Source organism: Salminus brasiliensis, chromosome 13 (assembly GCF_030463535.1).
Source record: "Salminus brasiliensis chromosome 13, fSalBra1.hap2, whole genome shotgun sequence".
Classification (NCBI taxonomy): Eukaryota; Metazoa; Chordata; class Actinopteri; order Characiformes; family Bryconidae; genus Salminus; species Salminus brasiliensis.
Genome location: NC_132890.1, coordinates 10755197 through 10779392, shown reverse-complemented (window position 1 = coordinate 10779392; position 24196 = coordinate 10755197). Strand labels below are relative to the sequence as shown.

At 41.6% G+C, this 24196-nt stretch overlaps 1 protein-coding gene and 1 non-coding gene across 2 annotated transcripts; both read left to right on the top strand.

Moving 5' to 3' along the window:
- Positions 1–206: 206 nt before the first annotated feature.
- Positions 207–21665, top strand: sf3b3 (splicing factor 3b, subunit 3). The gene is given in 28 exon segments (XM_072695375.1): positions 207–311; positions 981–1100; positions 2038–2178; positions 2181–2192; positions 2394–2564; positions 3026–3198; positions 3627–3768; positions 4006–4118; positions 4454–4591; positions 5486–5589; positions 5998–6163; positions 8359–8454; positions 8604–8676; positions 10443–10594; positions 11346–11501; positions 12565–12720; positions 12968–13111; positions 13265–13387; positions 14556–14710; positions 15359–15533; positions 15991–16196; positions 16332–16488; positions 17050–17175; positions 17612–17824; positions 17935–18033; positions 18656–18799; positions 19492–19596; positions 20314–21665. Coding segments are annotated over 27 exon segments (3651 nt in total). The 5' UTR covers positions 207–311; positions 981–1030; the 3' UTR covers positions 20455–21665.
- LOC140576051 (small nucleolar RNA SNORD111) lies at positions 3852–3931 on the top strand. Its single transcript, XR_011981285.1, has one exon. It is a non-coding gene; the product is annotated as a small nucleolar RNA SNORD111 (small nucleolar RNA).
- Positions 21666–24196: the final 2531 nt, after the last annotated feature.

Here is a 24196-nt window from a genome sequence, read left to right as displayed (position 1 = left end):
CTCTTAATAATCTATGTAGCTCTTATAAATGGTCAATCGTGTTATATATCACAACTTAAAATCCTAGTTTTACAGATGTGTTCGTTTTAAAATATTTAAAATAAAAAAGGAACACAGTTGTTTAAGGCGAAAACGCGACAACCCTTTACTGCTCTCTGTGACTTCCCGGCAGGCAAATGGGAAGGCGACTATGGTCCTCGACTAAGAGCAGGAAGGACCCCAGTCGTTTGAGCGGCGTTTAAACAAAACGCTCAAACAAACAAAAAGTTTCTCATCGGGTCGAAATCTGCACCATCCTGACTGCTGTATCGGTAAACACCTTTCTTACACTGTCAATACGAACCAAACAGCGATATTATTGGTAAATGTGTGTCAGTATGTCGTGCAATAGCAAGTTATCTCCGAATTCGCCATTAGCTTCAGAGGCTAGTAGAGCCTGAATGAGTGAGCGGCAGTTTCAGGCCGTTAATACTGTAAAAGTCATTAATGTTCAAGCATAAAATCCTGTGTACAGGTTTATATGTGCAGCTTTTACGTTTCCCGTATAATTACTGGATAAAGTAGCCCTAACTAAACTAGTTTGAGAAGCCAACGTGATAGCTAGCAGCTAACTAGCTCATTCATTGCTTTGGTTGCTAGCTAGCTACCTAACGTTAGCCAGCTTGAAATGGGTATTTACAAATGTATCTATATATGCTCAGTACTGTACTTTTTGTAGTAGGCAGACCTAATAGATATATATTGGGTTAGGTTTGCTGAAAATAATAATATTAAACCCAGTAGTTAACAGCTAGCCTAGGTATCTGTAGCTGCCAGGCTGGCTCTGTTTGCAGCCCAGAACTGTAGTAGTGCTGGCTAACTAATTTAGCTACTGTTGAAGGACTGGTTAGGGCTATAAATCAGCTTTATTTATTAGAGAGGGGTGTTAGGCACAGCCTTTTTGAGTGTTTATCTAATTTAAGCCTTTTTCTGGGTTCCAGGTGCAGCAGTAACTTTCTTCATCCAAGCCTGAGGGCCGGAGACCTCCGCCATGTTTCTGTACAACCTGACTTTACAGCGTGCCACTGGCATTACTCATGCCATCCATGGCAACTTCTCAGGTATACTGTTGACTCTTGATTTTGTCTGTTACACATGTTAGTGTGATGCTTGATTCACGTTGCTGAATAGTGTAGATTTTCATGGTACACAGAAGTCACAGAAACACCCAAAAAACCCAGAGAGGCTTAATGCTTCTTTAATGTTTCTTTTTATTAATTCTTATCAGTTCACACACGCATGGTAGTCTGTTTCATCTAGTGTCATATAGTGTCCCCTGACGTAGTCCCTACTCCCTGAACTGTAGCGACTGTACATAAAAACCACTGACTTGTCTTGGGGCAAATGGCGAATCCGACACTGGCACTAGGATCTAGAATGCAGCAACTGCACTATATGTGCAAGATCACTCTCCAGAGTTGCATGGTTTCTGTTGCTGGAATAAGATGGAAGGCCAAAGTTTTGGTGAAGTACTTGATCGAGAGGCCAGAAAAAGAAAGGAATAATGGCCATTGAGGGGCAACAAAACGCCATTACTATAACTGTACACATAAATCCACTGCAACTACGGATGGTATTTGCTAACAGCTTACAGATTAAAGTTTCTAAGTGGAGCTCGTGCTTGTGAAATTTGCTTTCTGCATTATGTTTCTCTTAATCCATAGCTTGCTGCCTGCCATGCACGCGCCATATGACTGCATGTAGTAGTTCTTAATGGCTTGCTACAATACGTGTACCATTAAACTCTCAAAAGATGCATTGCTTTAATTCTTATTAATGGACGCATGCAGTGTTAAGTCTGCCAGGATGTGTGGACCAGGGGTAGCATTTCCTGCCCTGGCGGTCTGAATTACTGCACAGTTTGCTGCTCCAACATACCAGATTCAACTCTCCTGTTAATTATCAGGTCTAGTAGGCCTGCTGGAGCAGGGAAATCAGCAACTTGCTGCAGTTTATATTATAGATTGTGTAATCATGTGGTATTCACTATGTGTCTAGGTACGAAACAGCAGGAGATAGTTGTTTCCCGGGGAAAGATTCTGGAGTTGCTGCGTCCTGATGCCAACACAGGCAAGGTTCACACACTGCTCACCATGGAGGTGTTTGGCATCATCCGCTCCCTCATGGCCTTCAGGCTCACTGTGGAACAAAAGGTTAGTGGAATGTTGAAACTGAGCTTCTATACAATTTAATGTCATTTAGCTCTGTGATTTATTCTGTGTACATGACTTGCACTACTGAATGCATAATCACTGACCAAACAAGTTGCTGTGATGTTGTTTATTACTCGGACGTGCGAATAGACTTTTTGTTTAATTGTTCTCTCTCTCTCTCTATTATGATTTTTAAATAAGACTACATTGTGGTGGGCAGTGACTCAGGACGTATTGTCATCCTGGAGTACCAGCCTTCCAAGAACATGTTTGAAAAGGTGCATCAGGAGACCTTTGGCAAGAGTGGGTGTCGACGCATTGTTCCTGGGCAGTTTCTGGCTGTGGACCCTAAAGGCAGGGCTGTAATGATAGGTAAATTTCAGATTGTACAATATATAATGTATGAAATATTTAAGATCATTATCTTAAATCAGGACTAACGGCATTGTTTGGTTTTTTTTTGTGCAGCCGGGCTCGTCACATTTTTATCCTTAAATTCAGTCCAAAAATCATTTTATTTAATTTGCTGCTAAACAGTTACATTGTATGTTTCTGGTTCTAACAGCTAGTCTAACGTGAGCTTCCACTTGCCGATATAGAAAATGTCTTTAAAAATGTGGTTCTCTCCATTTGTCGAAGTGATTTATTTAAAGTATGAGTGTTAGACAAATAAGGAGGTTGCACTGATTTAGCCTTAAAGTCGACTCAAGTTGACCGCCCCATTGCAGTACGTTGTTTCCCCAACCATGTCTTTATATTGAGCCAGCTAAGCATACAAAAGGAGAATAAAATCATTAAGGTTCTAAGTGTTGTGGTGTTTACCATCCCCACAGGTGCCATAGAGAAGCAGAAGTTGGTGTACATCCTGAACAGAGATGCTGCTGCTCGCCTCACCATCTCCTCTCCTCTGGAAGCACACAAGGCCAACACACTGGTCTACCATGTGGTTGGGGTGGATGTGGGCTTTGAGAACCCCATGTTTGCCTGCCTTGAGATGGACTATGAGGTAAGAATGGCACTCGAAGACTTAACTAGTGTTCCTTTGCAGAAGTTCTGGGTTCCATTATTCATAAATCTTCTCAGAGTAGGAGTACTGATCTAGGATCAATCTCTAATTGATGTTACCGACCGGAACAGGTCCTCACACTCCTGCTCCAAGAAGCTTTATGAACGTGGTCCCTGTTGAAGTTCAAATGTATGTATGTTTTTAAAGGTTTATTTGTGGTATGTTTGGGTATTATTGCTGCATGTCTTGGATGACGTGTGAGCATGTCCTCATTGAAATGATGAGTTTACTCATGTCTCTTCTCTGACCAGTCACTGGAGAGAATGTAAAAACCTCTGATCAAACCTCTGACTACAGAGTTTAATCAGGAATATAGAACACTGGTCATTTTCTGTTCCATCAGTTTTGTTCTGCACCGTCTCTGTTAGGAAGCCGATAATGACCCTACAGGGGAGGCCGCAGCCAACACACAACAGACTCTGACCTTCTATGAACTGGACCTGGGACTCAACCACGTTGTGCGCAAGTACAGTGAGGCTCTAGAGGAGCATGGCAACTTCCTCATCACAGGTACTTCATGACATGTTTCCCCTTTTGCCTCCTGGCTTCATGGCATGGTTGGAAAATCGTTTTTTAGTTGGACTTGTGGCTGTGATGTAGAAATGATGAATACTTTCATGTCTCTTCTCTGATTTAATGCTGAAGAGAACATTTAAGCTATCTGATCTTTGCTCAGTTAATCTGGTTATATGGACACTGAATCTTGATACTTGCCTAATACTTTCTTTGTGCCCTTGTGTTAAACAGTACCGGGTGGCTCTGATGGCCCCAGTGGAGTGCTCATTTGCTCTGAGAATTATATTACGTACAAGAATTTTGGGGACCAGCCAGATATCCGTTGCCCAATCCCACGCAGGAGGGTGAGTATTTGGGTGGTTATTCACCAGACAAAGTTTCAGAAATAAAGCCAGATTTCATTCAGCTAGCCTCAAACGAATGTACTGCCAACTGAAATGATGAGGTTTTCATGTCTCTTCTCTGACAATTCCTGGAGACAATTAAAAACTTCTGATCTCAGGTTCTATGTCGAAACGACTAGTTACAGGCAGAGACAAATTCAAAGTATTGTGTGGTCTTTGTGGTTTTTCCTGTGTGTCTTGTAAGAGTATGATGGGAATGAGCTTTGTTTTAGAGTTCTGTAGTAGTAGTTTGGAGCTGATCTGTTTCCACATCCTGTGGTGTTTTTCTGTATCAGAATGATCTAGATGACCCTGAGAGGGGCATGATCTTCGTCTGCTCTGCCACACACAAGACCAAGTCCATGTTCTTCTTCCTGGCCCAGACTGAGCAAGGAGACATCTTCAAGGTTACCCTTGAAACGGATGAGGAGATGGTAAGATCTTTGGCTAGAATCCAGGCTTTAGTTAATTTTTTTTTGGAAACGGTTGCATATGTGCGCTATCAGCCATAATCTCAGAACCACTGCCAGAATATTGGTCACATCATAATAGTGGTACCTGTCAAGGGGTGGGATATCAGCGGTCAGTTCTTGAATGTGATGTGTTGATAGCTGGGAAAAATGGCGTGTAAGCATCTGAGACACTTTGACATGGGTCAAATTATGATTGTTAGACAACTGGGTCAGAGCTTCTCCAAAACAGGAGGTGTTCCTGGTATGCAGTGGTCAGTTACTAACAAAAGTGCTCCAGAGAAGTACAACCAGTGAATTGGCATCAGGGTCAGTGGTACCCAAGGCTCGTTGATGCATGTGGGGAACAAAACCTGGTCTGGTCTGATCCCACAGAAGAGCTGCTGTAGCATTTCTGTGGGATCTGCCGCAACTGCTGGAGGAAAAAAAATAATTTTAACACGAGTGCCTGTGCTGACCCCTGTCCACAGCCAAAATCACCTACAATGGACAGGTATATAGTATGATCTTACCATTCTACGGTTCTAATTATTATTATGCGGGTGGGTTTTAATGTTATGGCTGATGTAAAGTGCTAGTGTAGGTATTTTGTCTTGCGTATTTTGAGTGTGAATGTGAAATTATAATCTCACTGTGCTGAAATTGCGAGTGACCTGTCAAAACTGGCATTTCTTTTGCTGCCAGTGTGGCCTGGTTAATGTGGTGGGGGAGAAAAGTCTGTTCCCAGAATTTTTTTATTGGGGTTTTAAACATCCTATTACAGTAACTGTCCACAAGTATACAGACATGGAAAGCTGAGAATGTTGATTTGGAAATTGTGTGAAATTGCTACATAACCTGCCTGTCACTACCTCCTAGGTCACCGAGATAAGGATGAAATACTTTGACACTATCCCTGTGGCCACAGCCATGTGTGTGCTGAAGACTGGTTTCCTATTTGTGGCATCAGAATTTGGAAACCAGTAAGTTGCAACACACATTCCCTCCTGAAAGTCAAACAAATTTCTGCATGATCCTTCTCTTGATGTTCATTTCCAGTAAACACGACGCTCTAAAATATTCAGTCTGGCAAAGTGGGTTATAAAACTTTACCTCCCCCCCCTCCCCCCCCCCCCCCCCCCGCTCCCCCTCCCCTCTGTATATTCTGTAGTCTTTTATTCAGTAAATCCACCCACCTGCTCTGTGGTAGTGTCTTGCTATTATGTGGTTGAACTTTGTTCTGTTTGAGTGAAGTGTTTAGTCTCACATGGTTATTGGTGAACCAGACCTCCTGTGATTTGAACTCTTCTCTTTTTCTCTTTGGCCACACACACAGACACGCACAATAGAACCAGCTCTTTGTATCTGAAGTTGTATTTCTGTGTGTCAAGTTACCTGTACCAGATAGCTCACCTGGGTGATGACGATGAAGAACCAGAGTTCTCCTCTGCCATGCCTCTGGAGGAAGGAGACACCTTTTTCTTCCAGCCACGCCCGCTCAAGAACCTGGTGCTTGTGGATGAGCAGGAGAACCTGTCTCCAATCATGTCCTGCCAGGTGAGCTTGTGTGTGTTTCAGTGAAAGAAGGTGCAGGTGTTTTATTTGAAATGCATCGTAGGGTTTCTGTAGTCCTGATGTAACTAGTGAACTGGTGCATTGCTGTTGAAGATTAAACCATGGTTCCTGTGGGGTCTTAGTCTTAAAATGTCTAATATTTAAAGTGACTTTAAAATGGCCCCATTTCAATCTTAAATGTTATTTAGTCAGGGGGTGTTTTTTTTTTAAAACTTTAGATTCATTTTAGGTAAGTGTTTTAATTGGAAGTTAGTTCTTTGTTCTCTGTGTTTCTTTGGGGGCTGTTGGTGTTAAACAACAAATCCCATGATAACCGCAGGCAGGGAACGGCCCTGATTGCCTGCTACCTACCCGCAAAATACATCCGTGGGTATCCACTGCCTCAGTCAACAAAGTAACATCACGGGAGCTAATTCGGCTGCTTTGGAAAACATGTGAAAGTGTGTTTTTAGCGCAACTTTGTTCCAAGCAGTCCCCAGTAATCGATATAAAGCTTGCTGCAAACTATGCAGGAAGACCGTCCAGTTAAGGCGCTTGAGTCTCACACCAAGGCAGAGAAACACCAGCTTGTATTTTTGTACGCCGTTGTCAGTGGCCAGTCCCCCTGGACTCCACCGCAATATCACTAGCACTCTGCTAAAGACCTTCGGGCTGTGTTCGGACCCAGTATAACGTCCAGCTTTGGGTTCTTCATTCAATTACAAAATGTCATAAAACAGTAGTAGTGATATTAGCAGCCTGTTCCAGGCAATGTTCCCAGACAAAGTGTTTTACATGTTGGGAATTTATTGCAATTAGTAGGAAAAATGTAATAATTTAAAGGACCTTTATCATACTCATCAATGTACTGTATTTTTGTCTACAGTAAACATAAATGCATAACAGTACAAAAATGTACCACTGGAATAAACAGGTAATTATGGGAAATAACTGGAAATGATGGGAATGAAATGGGAATATTCAAAGCTGAGAAACCTGCATATAGTTGTTAATAAATATATATATATATATATATATATATATATATATATATATATATATATATATATATATATATATATATATATATGCTGGTGCATAATTCTGCTTCAGTATATTTTATTCCCATTAATTTCTATAATTACCTGTTACCAATAAATTTCCCAACTTTGAAAATTCCTGGGATCTTGCAACCCTACATATGGACAAAATTGGCTCAGCTCCTTCAAGTCAAATGCTTTGAAGGGCTTACAAAGAAAAACTTGCCCAACTAAAAATCCTAAAGCTAGAAGAGCCAAAAGTCATTTTCAGTTATTCCTGCCAGTCACAGAGTAGCTATTTGCAGGTGGTCCCAAGTTTACCTTGCTTCCATGTAATCTCCTCTCCTCCTTTATAATTTCAACCGCAGGTCATTCGTTTTCCCACCTGGTTTCAGTGTGTGGAATCAACAATTGGTGAATTCCCACAGCACCCACTTCCTCTGGCCCACTTAAATGCGCATGGGTGATGGCCATTTACTAGATGCACACTGCAGAAACGTCATGTCGTTGTTGTGTTTTTATATATATATATATATATATATATATATATATATATATAAATACCGCCCTCATTGGCAAAACAGTGCAGTATACTATACTGACGTACTCTAGTTGCCAGTCTCCTTGCAACTGCAAGTGGCAGTGTGCCCTCATTATGAGCAGTCTCGCACAACAAAACGTTCTCTACATCTTCAATATATGCATGTATCTCCTACGCCCACTACAAAGTCTATTTCAACAGTGCTATTGAAACACTGAGCATTTATACCGCCCAACTACAATATTTTACTTAACACAGGATATAGAGATAAGATCAGATCTTTCAGGATATAACGTCAACCTACAGCTACATATAGAACAAATTCTCACACGCCATGTGCAGTTTGCCACCTCATTTCCTGTATTAAATTCTCTGCAAACAAACTTGTTTAAGTAGGCACTTATTTTATGAGGCTTTTAAACTTTTGTTTACTGTTTTACAGCAATTCTGAAATGGCTTGTTTTTTGCCTTTAACAGTGTATTGCTGTGAGGTTGTCTTGAAGTGGCTTTTTTCAGGTGGTCTAGTCTTTGGTCTGTCGCAGACTTTGCTGTCAGGGATGGCATATTTCTCTGCCAGTTTCTCACGCTGTCTTGTTTACACCATTTCCCCTCTGCAGATTGCTGATTTGGCCAATGAGGACACTCCTCAACTGTATGTGGCGTGTGGAAGGGGGCCTAGATCAACCCTAAGGGTTCTTAGACATGGATTGGAGGTGTGTATGTTTTCACTGAAAGGAGCTTGTAACTGAGAGTTTGATGTTTACCAATAAAACAGGATTCTCAAAACAGCTGTGATCTTTTGTGGCATGTTGTTGGTTTGAATGCATATGTTCAATATGTTGTATGTAAACATTTTCTCCAGGTCTCAGAGATGGCTGTATCTGAACTTCCTGGTAATCCAAATGCTGTGTGGACCGTTAGGAGACATGTAGAAGGTATACAACCTTTTTTTTTTTTTTTTTTTTTTTTTTTTTTTTTTTTTTTGCTTTAAAAATATTCTAAATAAGTCAGGAATAAGGTAATGCAGTAATGCAGGAAGTCATGTTGGTGGGAAAATGTCATTACTGTATACTCCAGCAGCGCTGTCAAGCAGTTCATCTACCAGTGTCTGTTTTCATGAAAAAAAGCATAACGAGACAAAACTGGCTCAGAAATGTTAAATGAGCAGATTAAACTTGTCATGGAAGGGTAGGCATAGAAAGCCACCCCTATGCTTAGCATGAGTACCAGTAGGACAGCACATGCTGATTTTATCTAGAAAGCAAATCTGACCAGACTAGACCAAACATGTTGATTTTTGTCTGTTAATAGAGCTTATGTTAAAGACTGCAACTCACGTTTTGTTCAGCATTCAGACTCTACCTGTAGATCCTTTTAGACATGCTCTCGCTTGTAAAACTATTCAGTGAGGAGCACACTGACACATTAACTTTTCCATGTAAACCTACTGCTGGCTGGCTGACAGTGCTCTGCAGTGCACTGTGGGTAATCAGTTCCGTGCCAGCCCCTGTTCCTTGAAACCATGTGATCTCTGCTGTTTATTCAGTGGCCTGTGTGAGTCCCCCGAGCTTTGCTGAGTGTGACTGAACTGCATACTGTTCTGGGGGACAGAAATCCTCTCTTTCACTCTTGAAATCACAAGCTGACTTTATTTGCAGTGTGTGTTTACATGTGCAAGGAATTTAACCTTGGTTACACATTAGCTCATAGTAGGTAGTCATGGGCATTTCACCCATGCACATGAAATACACTCTCTCATGCTGTTGCATCTGTGTAGTGGCTTGGCCTTAGTTTTAACCCTTAAAGCCCCTGGTTGTACAGGTTTTACAGTGGAATGCCAGTGTTTGGGCACTGCTGGTCAAAATGTGTTGCTGTGAATAAATTGCCTGAAAAAAGCCAACGGTTAAAGATGTGGGGCTGCCTTATATGAATCACATCACAACAAAAAATAGACGAACCAAAAATAATCCTAATGTCCAAGAAATTTAGTGCTCATTTATTGGCTTTAGGCGGACATCTTGGACTACAGTGCCAGTGGCCAAAAGGCAACAGTTTCAAAGCAAAATAAAGAGCATGAAATGCGTAGTTTACAAGTGTCCTTTTTTAGTGTTTTTATGTGCAACACAGATAAACACGCTGTTCAAAGTGTTAATTCCACTTCCCAACTGTAGGGGGAACCCATGAGCAAGAAATGCAAAGTTCACATAATGCTGCTTTAATTGATGTAATGATGTACTGAGGAAACTGCTACCTAAAACCCATTGCCATCTCGTCATAGACTTTTTAGTTTTTTGCTTTATGGGAGTCTTGGGCAGCTGCAAAGGGGCCCATGGCTGTGCTAGATGCTCAGTTTGTCGTAGCAAAGATGCTTTAAAGCATGTAGCAGAGTTAGCATGTGGACATTTTCACTTGTGATTGTTAGTTCTAATAACCTAGAATAGGCAAAAAGCTCTATAAACGTTAGTTTTATAAATGGGTGTTCAATGTGGTGCAGCTTGTTCTAGTTTAACATATCTGCAGTTAAATAAAGAACCTCTGTGAACTGTAATGTATATCCCCTTGCCTCATTATGCAGTGTAAACTAAAGCGGATTTGTTGGTCACTTATTTTAGTATGTGGGAAGGTGCTTTCGAAACACCGACACCATAGTTTCCTTCTTTGTGTGGAGCAAATTGACTAACGTCCGCTTTCCGTTTTGCAGATGAGTTTGATGCCTACATCATTGTGTCCTTCGTTAACGCTACCCTGGTGTTGTCAATTGGGGAAACTGTTGAAGAGGTGACAGATTCTGGTTTCTTGGGTACCACCCCAACCTTGTCCTGCTCTCTGCTGGGGGAGGATGCTCTGGTACAAGTAAGTAATGTACCTGTTTTGCACAGGTCTGTTCATTAAGTTGCCTTCAGTCCTGCTACCCAGTTGTGATTTTACATTTGCTGTTATACTTATGTTTGTTATATAAAAAAACAAACAAAAAACACAAACCAACCACAAACAACTCAAGCTCAAACAGAACCTGTAAACCACACCCTAAATAGCATGCCTCGCATCCACCCACTCAGATGCCATACTGTTTCCCAATTCAGTTCTTTAAGAGAGAGACTTCAGTGCATGTTTTCATGAAGGTTCCTGAGGCACAAGCTAAGACACACTATTGTCATGCCCAGCCATGCCTACTCCACCTGTCAGGAGTTCAGCAATACCACTGGTAACACGTTACAGGCTAGGGTTGAATTTCCCTGGCCATTTAAACGCTATTCTACGCTTCCTTGGGCAAGACTCCCAACTCTACATTCAGCTGCTTGTGTAACATGATACACATACAAGTCGCTCTGGACAAGAGTGTCAGTCAGATGTCGTAAATGTAAAAATCTAAGTGGTCAGAGGATTTATTCTCGTTGCAGTGTTGAGTTCGGTATTGCAAAGGCCAGTATTAATATTATGTTAACAGGTAATGGCCATTAATATGGTTGTATAGTGCCTCTGTGGTTGATAGCTGTTGTGGCTTGGTATTATACCAAACATTGTGCGAATCAGAGATTTCAGAAAAATACTCTTGAGGTCTTATCTTTTAGTCCTGCTCCATTACCCCCTCTCTTTCTGCTAGGTTTATCCAGACGGCATCCGCCACATCCGAGCAGATAAGCGTGTGAATGAGTGGAAGACTCCGGGGAAGAAGACTATCGTGCGCTGCGCTGTCAATCAGCGGCAGGTGGTCATCGCTCTGACTGGAGGAGAGCTGGTCTACTTTGAGATGGACCCGGTAAGTCTGCAGCATAAAAGACTGATGCATTGATTTGCTTCAATGCTCAGTAGAAGGCAACAAATGCTAGTAGTATCCTTGTTTAAAAAAATGTGATGTGCAGTAAATGAGTGCAAGGAATATGAATAAATATGGTAAGTATAAGATCATCACACAGATTTATACAAAATACTTTCTATTATAGAAAGCAGTGAAAAACCTATTTCAAACCATGATGAGGAGAGATGGCACTTTTTGTAATACAGATATTGAGTCTGCTGATATGATCTATGTAGAAAATACCTGTAAAAGCTGTAAAATTAGCATGAATTGGGACAAATACGGCCATGTTTGTCATTTGTGTTGGAGACAGTTTAAATTCACCTTCTTATTTAAACCATCTGTGCAGTAAACACATGCACATGCGCACAGCAGTGGGCAGCCATCACTGTCACCTGGGGAGCAAAGAGGGTTGAACAGTGCCAGCTTACCTAACTCTGCTATTGAACCGACTATCCTGTCTTCAATAACCCAGGTCCTTAACTGCTGAGTCACCACTGCCCCAAACGCTCAACCCTTAAGGGGTGCAGCTGAAGGTGCTCAAATCAAGTGATCATAGATTTGTTTCTAATGCCTTACTCTGTATGACAAGTAGCTAAAAGAATACACAAAATCATAGCTAAAAATAGCAGCCTTGAAGGCTGAATTGACAGCACTTTTTCTAGATTACAGGAAATCATAGTGTTGAACACCTCAAAACCAAATCCGCTGAAGATGACTTAAGATGGGGTGGGCAAAGTTTGAGATTTCCTGCTCACACCTGGTTCAGCTTCTCTGGTGGTTACCAGATTTATTTGGTGTGTTAAGAAAGGGAGGCTACTAAACTATGGCTCTCAGTTCCCAACCTCTAACTTAACTTTGTTTGAAGCTGTGTCTGATAGGGATGCACAGTGCTTGGTGCGTTAGAAGGTTCTATAGCTTGTTAGCTAGGTTGGTCTCATAGCATAACACCTTGATGGACAATATGGAGGCTGTTCCTTTAATCAGGCTGATGCTCATTTCTCTAACAACGATCTCTCTGCAGTCAGGTCAGTTGAATGAATACACAGAGAGGAAAGAGATGTCTGCGGATGTGGTGTGTATGAGCCTTGCTAACGTCCCTCCGGGTGAACAGCGCTCACGTTTCCTGGCTGTGGGTCTGGTGGACAACACCGTGCGCATTATCTCCCTGGACCCCTCGGTATGTTGATCTCACTTATCTGCTGTTAGTAGGATCACTGGCTCCTTTTTCATTTAATTTTTCTTATTAGTCTAGGATCCACACTTTTTCACAGACTATTTCTGTGGACACAATTTGTGTAAATACGTTTGTATTGATCTGTGTGGGTTTGAAATTGTATTGCTGTGAAGGAGGGCATGTTACTGTTTGTCTTTAAGCAAGCATATGCACACACTCACTCCCTCTTCCATGCCTTTGTGGGGTGCAGGACTGTCTGCAACCACTGAGCATGCAGGCTCTGCCTGCACAGCCGGAGTCTTTGTGTATAGTGGAGATGGGAGGCGTAGAAAAACAAGACGAGCTGGGAGAGAAGGGCACCATTGGCTTCCTCTACCTCAATATTGGCTTGCAGGTAAAGACTTTGCACAGCTCTTTGCTCAAGATGGATGGTGGATGTACAGCTCTGGTTTTGTCCCTGGTTCAGCTCATTTCCACAGAATGTTATTGTCTTTACCCTGTTTGGATTTGTCTGTAGTAAATGGCTAACAACTTGTCTGTCTTTCAGAACGGTGTGTTACTACGTACTGTCCTGGATCCTGTAACTGGAGACCTGTCTGACACTCGTACCCGCTACCTTGGATCTCGCCCTGTCAAGCTCTTCAGGGTGCGGATGCAGGGCCAAGAAGCTGTAAGTAGAAATTTACTTAAAGCATGTTATTCTTTGATGCTTGTCTAACGCCATGGGTCCTCTGGCAGCATGGCACACAGTTGCTGGTCCAGTGTGTTTCAGCCCTTTGCCAGTGTGATGCCCAGCCTCACATGCCTGCCCTAATTAAACTTGCCTAGGACCCTCAAGCTGTCCTTGTGTACTCTGCAACCATTACCTATTACACTGTTAACAAAGGCAACTCTGTTGGCCTGAATTCCTGAATTGAACCTGTTTGCCACATAGACCTGCAGACTGTGTCTGTGATTTGTTAGAGCTGGGGTTAACCGTGTTCTCCCTGCTGGCTTGTTCTGTCATTGCTAGGCTAAAGTTGCCATCTTGCTGGGTCAGGCACATGTGTATCTACCTGTGCCGCTGTTAGGTTCCTTACAGTTGTTGCTCTGATATGTATGGATCTTCCGATAGCCTTGCAAAAATCTTGACCAGGGGAGTCAATGATGCCATGGTCATTTAATGGTCACTCCCTTACTCTTTAGCAAAGTTTATGATGGCGAGTAAGCACAAGTAAAGACTTCAACAGTAGAACGTGCCCAGAAATAATTGCAGCCTGAAGTGTTTTCTTTTTCATACCCGAAAACTGTGATGGAAGAAGCTTTTTCTAAACTGCAAGAGCAAAACCGTGTATTAAAACTACTGGAACAGTTCTGGTTCCCCATTAATAATGTGGTCTCTGATTCAGCTACATTATTTTGCCTGCTAGCTCGTCAGCAAGCTGCAATGCACCAGTTTTCAGACGAAGCTTATGACCAGAAAAAACACAATTATTTATTGTTTGCAGTGAAGCTTACCAAGTCAAAGCTCTTTAGCAGCTGGTACAATTTTCATGTAGGTATGACTTGTCCGAAAGAGCAGTTGAAGCTGTGTATGGCACATACTAAAGTATAAAGCCTGGTTCATTTGGAATGTGTTTATGGGATTTAGGTATTTTAGTGGGTGGCAGTAGCGCAGTGGGCAAGAACACCTCCCTCTTCATTGCAGACTAGTGTAAAATTCCCCGACCAGGAAAACTCACCACACGCTACCCCAATAAGAGTCCTTGGGCAAAACTCCTAACCTACATTCTCCTATGTGTGTAACATGATTCAAATATAAGTCACTTTAGATAAGAGTGTTTATTTTGCCTTTTCAGGTGCTTGCCATGTCTAGCCGGTCATGGTTGAGTTACTCATACCAGTCCCGTTTCCATCTGACTCCACTTTCTTACGAGACGTTGGAGTATGCCTCTGGATTTGCCTCCGAGCAGTGTCCCGAAGGCATAGTTGCCATCTCAACCAACACACTGAGGTAAAATCCCCTTTTCCTTGTCATTGTGTGCTTGTTTACTTGGGTAATATCTAACTGGTTTGCTCGTATGCCTGATTTCTCCTTTCTAGTCATTGTAAACATTCATTTCCAGTATTTTCTTTGGTAACAGTAATGCCTTCCTGTATATCAGTATTGAGGCTTTTGTGGAATTCTTGTGGTCTGCTCCTGGATTCATTTCAGTGCTTGTTGTCATCCCATTAGACAATTATTTTGGGTGAATCATTTTGTTGCAGTTGGTTGAACTGTTAGGGTACAGTGTAATCAAGTAGCCCATGCTGACTCTGCTGACATGTAATTATATACATATATTATGTAAATTATAATTTATGGAAATTTGAAACTATTTTTTATGATAATTACTTATCGTTATTTTCATATTGCTTAAGTATGTGGTAGCTCTGCTCGGGGGTACAGTTTTTGGAGGCCCTAAAAATGTATTAATTTAGTAGTTTGGCAGAATTGTTCAATTGTGGGACCCTTTATATATTTTCACTAAGGTCTAAAATCCTCTGCAGTGCCCCGGCTGCACTAATGGACTTTCGTTTTACATGGAGGAACGCTAGGAATGTGCAGATTGAACGCAGATGACAGATTAGTGACTTTTTTTTTTTCTCTCTCTCCTGATAGAATTCTGGCTCTGGAGAAGCTTGGTGCAGTCTTTAACCAGGTGGCCTTCCCACTGCAGTACACACCACGCAAATTTGTCATCCATCCAGAGACCAACAATCTAATTCTCATTGAGACGGACCACAATGCTTACACAGAGGCCACCAAGGCCCAGCGTAAGCAGCAGATGGCTGAGGTGAGAGCACAAAGCCTACTAGAGGTGACACTTCATGGTATTGAGAAGTTGGAGCCCCTCCATAATTTTTACAGTTACAGATTTGCCTTCCTTGGAAGAAACCTGATGTAATAGTGCAACCTGTGGATTATATTTAAAACTTGCTTAGTTGCACCTTGTCTGTTGCTTAATGACTTGTCAGTGGGTAATTCTGCATGATGAGTGTCTTTGAGTTGATGACTGTACCGGCGTTCATCGACTTTGTTTGCGAGTAGAACATTGCCTCGATCTGAGCCAAATAAGGGTCGTGAGATTCAGTGCTTTGGAATTTCCTGTGCACCATTTAGGCCACTTGATCCTGACATCTTTTTAAAGTGTTTGAATTAAAATTCACATGCTGAAGCAAGGAACTCAAATAGCCTCTCATTCTCTTGCTCTCTCTTTTTATCCTTTTTTTTTTTTTTTTTCTTCTTTAAAGGAAATGGTGGAGGCTGCAGGAGAGGATGAACGGGAGTTGGCTGCAGAAATGGCTGCAGCCTTTTTGAATGAGAATCTTCCAGAAGCAATCTTTGGTGCCCCTAAGGCTGGGTCAGGGCAGTGGGCATCACTGGTCCGCCTGGTCAATCCTATCCAGGGAAACACCTTGGACTTGGTCCAGCTAGAGCAGAACGAGGCAGCTTTCAGGTGAGCAGAGAGGGAAGGCAGGGGAAAGCCTGGGTCTATTTGTAGTGGAAGTAGTTAAGAAATTCTTTTTCTTTTTATGTAGTTCGCCTCCAGTCTCTCATTTTGATTCATTCTTGTGTATTTGTGTCTTTGCAGTGTGACTGTATGTCGCTTTGCTAATGGGGGCGATGACTGGTATGTGCTGGTGGGTGTGGCCAGAGATATGCTCCTTAACCCACGCTCAGTAGGTGGTGGCTACATTTACACTTACCGTCTTGTGGGGGGAGGAGACAAGCTAGAGTTTTTGCACAAGGTGAGTGAAAAGAAATGTATGCATGGCAGCCCACCAGTTTGTCTTGTATTAACCATCGGTCATGTCTCTGTTCCCTGTAACGTTGTGAGCATTAAGCATTAGCACAGATAAAACTGACCCTTGTTCAGAGTTAGTTATTTGTTTTCTTGTGAAAGTAAGCTTTTTTGTCCAATATCCCTTATCTAATCTTAATATACTCATATCACAAATATGAATGACCTCTTTTACTTTCAGTTTAGTTCTGTATTATTTTTAAGTAAAATAGTTGGTGTGTTGGTAACCCTTTAAATTCCCCGGCCAAAAAAAGGCCTTAGATAACTCAATTCAAGACCACATTCACCAAACTGTTTAGCATGATTCAGATGCTTTTTAAATTTAGTTGAATAAAAAATAATTCCAATATGGAATATGTATTAATGGAAAATTAAGTTACAGAACAGGGCCTGTAAAATTCAGGTTGGGTTGCAATGAAACCAGAATTTGAATAGACCCTAAAGTTATGATTGTTGAATCCCTATTTAATGTAATATTAAAGCTCATGTTGATGATGTATGTTGGCAGACCCCTGTAGAGGATGTGCCTCTAGCCATTGCCCCTTTCCAGGGCAGAGTGTTGGTGGGTGTGGGCAAACTACTGCGCATCTACGACCTGGGCAAAAAGAAGCTACTTCGGAAGTGTGAGAATAAGGTGAGCAGACAATATAATTTTTCTTATTTATTGTTCATCCCATTGCATCAGAATTGAATACCCCCTTCATTAATATAACATCATAAAGTTGTGGGGTGCACTGCTGATCAATGAGTAATACAATTTAGTTGAGCAGACTACGGAATGTGTTAATCTGAGGTTGTAATTGCACTGTGCCTCCAGTTTCCACAAACTATTTTTGGATTTTTAATATCCATCTTCTCCTTCCATTTATATTAATTAGTTCATTGTCTGCCCTGCCGCAAAATTGTGTTCCTGCATGAAACTACATGCTATGACCTTATTCGTAAATGAAGATAAAGTCTTGGGGAAATCTAAGGAATTTAATATTTGTACTGTGCCTAGTTGTTTGTAAACAGTGGACCCACACTAAAATATATGCTATGTTTTCTCTGGCCTTTTTGTCTTTTTGAAGCATGTTCCAAACCTGGTGACCGGCATCCACACCATCGGCCAACGAGTGATTGTGTCCGATATCCAGGAGAGTCTGTTCTGGGTACGCTACAAGCGCAACGAGAACCAGCTCATCATCTTTGCTGATGATACGCACCCACGCTGGGTCACTACTGCATGCCTCCTCGACTATGACACCATGGCCTCAGCTGACAAGTTTGGAAATATCAGCATTGTGAGTGTGATATCCTGGATGTTATCTGCTTAGCAACCTGAACCGAGGGTGCGATTCTTTTTGTGGTCTTGAAATGGTGGCTTATTCTCATGCATGACCTCTTCTCCTAGGTACGTTTACCACCAAACACTAGCGATGATGTGGATGAGGACCCCACAGGGAACAAAGCATTGTGGGACAGAGGCCTGCTCAATGGAGCATCACAGAAGGTACCTGTCTCCACCTACCCTCAATCTACACCGAAAGTCAGAGAAAACTGCATCAAGCAGCCTCCGTTAGGGTCAGGTCGTCCTTGCCTCCATGACTGTCTTGTTTCTGGGTCAGTGTTTGTGTCTGGCTGGTGTTGTGGTTTCTTCAATACACACACCCAAACCCAGACCTGCCCTGCGGGAATGGCTAGCTTGGGTCCACACTGTGGTCTGGCCCTAAAGACCTCAGAACCAAGTCTTGTCGTTGTGCCAGACATCGTAATGAACAAATCAAGAGCCTGGAAATGCTTAGGTGGACACTGGGGAAATTCCCTGTGTGACTTGTGTCGGGGAATTTATTGAGATGCCAAAAGTGTGTGTAAGCCAGTGAGAGGAGGAATGGGTGGGTTGACCTTGGCTTTCTGTCAGGAAGTTTGGCTTGTATGTCCATTTTGGCAAGCACCCACAAACGGAACTGCACTTGAAGGTTAATTGTGTGAAGTCATGACTGATAGCTTGTTTTTCTGATAGCTGAAGCTTTTTGCGTTGTTTACTTTGCATGATTGTCATAATAATCAAATAACTGTCTGATCCCCATACAGGGTCAATAACAGTCCCTTGCGCGCTCTCCTTTATGTTCTAGGCTGAGGTAATTATGAATTACCACATTGGCGAGACAGTTCTGTCCCTGCAGAAGACCACCCTAATCCCTGGAGGCTCGGAATCTCTAGTGTATACTACTCTTTCAGGAAGCATCGGCATCCTGGTGCCCTTTACATCTCATGAGGTGAGGCTGGTTAAAAAAATAAATTAAAGCACAGGTTTAAACCCTGCTCATGGAATATTTCCTCCCTATATGAACCTGCTTCATTTTAGGACCAGCTTCTCAATGACCTGAACCCCTTTTTCCTAAAAGCATCTTACTGTTAACTGACTTTTACGCTTTAACCGAAAATTGGCACAGATTGATTTGATGTAATCATCACCCGGTAATACTGACGTAATATATTTACGTTCCCAACCGTAGTGTTAATATCCCAGCCCAGTGGAGAGACCGTTCAGGGTGAGGACTTCTCTACCATTTTGAGAATCATTTTTGTGCCAAGATGCTTTTAGGAAACCCAGCCCAGTTTAGATTGACCAGGTGAGTTGGCAGCAGAGAAAACAACTCGGATTGAGAACCATTTAATTAACAGTGCCTGAGCTGTGAGCTGTTGCTACTGTTCTAGGGCCCTTGTTCCTTTTCCTTTACCTCATCTAATGGTGGGAAAATGTTGCTTCAGTGCTTCTGCAACACTTCCTTCAACTGAAAAAGGACGTACAATATATGCCGTCATGCAGATTCATTTAACTAACCTGAGTGATCCTTGCATAGGCCCAAGGGGGTTTTATTTCAGAGCTGTTTTGTTTAGGTGGTTTTGTCATAGGAAAATTCTTCTCTTAAAAAAAATCTTTTTTTTTGCTTTCTCTGCCCTTCAGGACCACGACTTCTTCCAGCACTTGGAGATGCATATGCGCTCTGAATTTCCTCCACTCTGCGGTAGAGACCATCTCAGTTTCCGCTCCTATTACTTCCCTGTGAAGGTGTGTACACAAGCCTGCGAGTCTGCCATGCATTGTCTTTTATGTGGAGGATCCTTTCTTGTAGCGGTTATTCATTGTTTCTATATTTATTAAAATATTACTTTTGTTAATTCGTTTTGTACTTCAGTCAGCTTTGTTCTCTGGTGTGATGGTACAATGTTCTTTTGGTTGACTGCAATCAACTGCTAAAATTTTCAATTAGAGCAATAATCCAACTGCTGCAATGGAGGAGGGGCTCCTTATTTTAACTTTTTCAGGGGGTTAGTTAGATGAACAAATGTGAGCAAATGATCAAATTAGTGTTGTATGGCTTTGAGGTTTGTTCTACGTCCTCCAAAGCCGTGGAACCCCCCCCCCCTTTCCTGTCAGTTTTCACGCAACAGGCACAGTTTCTCTTGCTATTTTTATTAAGTTAAAAGAAAAAGTTTTACTTATGACAATAGCGAACCCCTAAACCCTAAACAGAAGGTGGTAGGGGACAAGCAAGGACATTGCATTCCTTTTTTAATCTTAATGTGACCTTTTAATTGGTCACCCTCAGTACAGAAGTGATCAGGCTACTGCAGATAATGTTAATTTGGTTATCCTTTGATTTACTTCTGTAGTTCTTTGAAATAGCAATGGTGATCTTTACAAACAGTTGCAACAATTGCACTGACTCATTGAAATTAGATCATCCTAATGTCTAATCCCTTCCTCGGATTGTTTGTTTTGCAGAACGTGATTGATGGAGACCTGTGTGAACAGTTTAACTCCATGGATCCTCATAAGCAGAAAAGTGTTGCTGAAGAACTTGACCGCACACCGCCAGAAGTGTCTAAGAAACTGGAAGACATCCGCACACGCTACGCCTTTTAAAGTCTCCCTCTGCATAAGTTTGTGCGCTCCACAGGCGCGCATTTTCAAGCCCACTCAGTCTTTTTTTTTTTTTTTTTTTTTTTTTTTTCTTCCCCTCAGTCTGCTTGCTTGCTGCAGCCACAGGTTTCCTACCACAAATATGGGTATGATATTTTGATGAGTGCTACAAGAAGTGGTTTGTGAGTGAGTCCATCTGTGAAGCGTCCCTGTGGTCTGTGAACCTGTTGGGCAGACATCAACACTCCTGTAGTTGTGTAGATGTATACAGCTCGATGCTGTACAGCGAGCGAGAAAGAGAGAGAAGAAAAAGCCGAAAGGGTCGAGGGTTCGCCAAGGCATTTTGTAATTAGCAGCTGTGGACTGAAATGAGTGGGTTTATAAAAGTCCAGCTTGTGTGAGTACTTTCTCCGCCACTGTGTTGTGGCGGACTAAATTTGAGTTTTATTGGATGAATCACACGTGGAGACGTCCAGCGGCGTTTAGCAAAAGACTGGTGTCTTTCGATTTGAAGGTTGAGGAAAAGAAAAATGCTCTCACATTGTTCCAAAACAGTGGGGTCTTGTAAAATAGCTTTAGTTGTGTCTGTGCGACGACGTCGGATGATAGTGGATTGTTTTTTTTGTTTTTTGCTTTTTTGGGGGGGAAATGGACTTAATCATCAAACCTACAGCCATGTTCTTTTTCAAGCTGTCCTAAATTAAAGAGCTTTCTTTTGTACCATGAATGAACTTTTAAGAATAACTTTGTAAATAAACCTTTTTTAAATAAAAAAACCTTTCACTTTTCTCAGGGCTTTCAGCAGAGCAACTGGGCATGTCTGTACACTGCCCCTTTATGCATTAAGTGGTCACACAGGTATTGCAAGATTCCACTGTCTACTGCCTCAGACCCTGTAGACTGTATGGTTACAAATGTTCCTTTTGTTGTGGGCTTCCTCTGATGAAAGCTGCCCCCCACTTGTAAACGTGTCAATGTAAGATGGAGGAGGTGACGTTAGGTCAGCTGAGCAGACTTGCTAAGGTCTATTGTACAGGAAACCCAGTCAGAGGTGAGTCATCTCTGCTTTGAACCTCCAAACTGTTGTTCTGTTAATCCTCTCTCTGGTCCTGAAGAGAGAGTGCACGGTCACATCTGAATCACTGTATTACTCCTGATTTGTGTGTTCAGGAAAGTCTGTAAATAGTGTTTGAATAAATTCTGAGTCTTTATCATGTAAGTGTCTAAATTCTGAAGTCCTCAGCTTGGAGGCTGCTCTGCATCCATCATTATTGCATGGAGAATGATGGTCTTATACATATACCAAAAAAAAAAGAATCTGAATACGTTTACCCTGCTTGCTATCCAGGTACAGCGCATTTGCAATCACGGCAGCAATCTTCCAACATTTAGAGTAAAGTATTCTGAAACAATAGAGGAGTTCTTGAAGTGCATGTGAGATGGCATTAGCTGCTGCTGATGCATAGTGGATAGTAAATGCTGCTTTTATTTTTTTTTGGTTTGTTTTTAAGGGAGCTGTGGGGAAAATCTTTTTGTTGTGTGTGTGTGTGAGTGTGAGAACTGAAATGTTATGTAAAGGCGTCGGATTGAAGATGTTTTGGTGAGCGGAGCAATGTCGGCACGTTCCACAAAAACAAATTAATCATGTGCCTGAAGCTGGCAGGCCTAACTAATGGGCAGTAAAAGTAGGGTAGGCCATCATCTGTGCTTAACCCATTAAGGTCCAGCAGACATGGACTAATGTTGAGTGTCCTGTGCTTCAGATGTTCTGTAAGCTTGTTGGAGTGCAACTTTTAGTTTTGAAATCTGTTGAAGTTTAAGAGTAGTTAATAATTTATTTTAATTATAAAAACATGCATATCTTTTAGTTGGGCTACTGACTTAACATTGTGGGTAAAATTTAAGGAAGTACCTGTAACATTTGATGTTGCCATTGTATTAGTAGCATCAAAACTAAGACGCGTTGAGTCCAAGTCAAGACCAACACTTTTAGTAGTTGAGTCAATCACAAAAGCTTTCCTAAGGGAAAAAAAAAACTGAGATAAATGAAAGTTCATCAGAATGTTCTTCAGTGTAATTACAAAATGCCCAAAATCTTAAGTCAAATATTCTTAGTCTTAAGATCTTTTATAAAATCATGTTTATTGTCCTCACATTACAGGGAAAAATGTGGGTGCATCATCCCTTACAGTAGTAAAGACATTTACAAAATAGAAATGCAGAATATGGACACTAACTATACATACTCCATGTAGGCCAATTTAAACTGCTGCATTTCACAGCTTATGTGAAATATTTGCAATTTTCCAATATGCATTTAAATCGGTGCAGATCCACTGCATTTTAAAAATCCAGTTAAATTAGACATTAAATCTATTTTAATCTGATCATTTTAGAGAAAGTTAAGAAAATACTGAGTGATTTATTTTTTGTCTTTTCTTTTTGTTTTAATGTAATGTTAACTAGATTTAGATTTAAGAACATTTTCAGGAGTTTTTCTGAGTCTGATCTTATTTTTCTTTTTTCCATCATACAAATAAACTGGATAAAATAATGAATAGACCAATTTATGATTCATTTACATATTTCTTAAAATATTATAATAATCTTAGTCAAACAAAAGCAGTGTATTGATTGACAGCAATAATGGTGTTGATTCTGTCTCTCTTCCTCTATTACACTTAAATTTGAAGTCACCCCATAAAACTGTAAAACTGACTCAACAATTCCATTTATGGAATGGAAGACAGCTTTCCATCATTTCACATCCATGAGAGTCAGATTTGTGTCACAACGTGACAACATAACATTTCAGCCTGCGTTGAAACACTCACTCTGCAGCTGAGCCTTCATAGAAAGGAACAATCAGACCCTCCCAGACAGCTCCCCAGTCAGCGTTCTCCTCTACTAGGGTAAATTACACTTACATTTATGGCATGACAGAAGTCTTTGTATATACTAGAATCCAAAAGTTGCCTCTAAGCTTAGATACTGCGAAATCCAAAAGTCAGCATGAAGACCACAATACTCTACACCTCACTTTGGTCCAAATGAGTCATTTCAAGACCAAAAAGCTCTAATAGATGAAATGTGGCTTTAAATGTACACATATTTAACCAGGCAAATACTTCTGTTACCTCACCTAACATTACCCGGTGAGCTTCAGCACTCTCGTCACTACACGCTCTGTGTAATATAGGTCTGCTGTAAGGCCACAGGATGCTAAACAGCATTGTGCAGGGCGAAAGTAGAGAGGTGAGCTGTTCAGCATGTTGATTGCTGCCGTTACCTTAGACGGGCGCACTGGACTCAACAACAGGTTCTGAGTCCACCTCACTCCAAGACGGCTTCCAGACTGGGCTGAGGCTGCTCGCTGATGACCTTGAGACCAGACTGTGAGCACCCTAAAGAAACACCCCCAGACGATTTGAGCTCTCTGAATGATCAAGCTTTCGGGGAACTGCTTGTAGCTTGCTCGCAAGACAGCTCAAAACCCCAGTGTCATGACAAAAGACCGGATCAGTGCTTCTCAGTGGACTGTTCTACTACGCAGTGACACATGGCCCAAATATGACCTTTTATAAAAGAGTCATCAGAAGAAACCCTTTCCTGCATCCTCACCACAAAATCCAGCATCAAAAAAGTTCAGTGTAACATCTTAACAGGCCTGACGCATCTTGTGGACTGATGAAGTTAAACTGGAACAATCTTGGTATTCATTCAATACCAGCGAATTCTAGAAGCA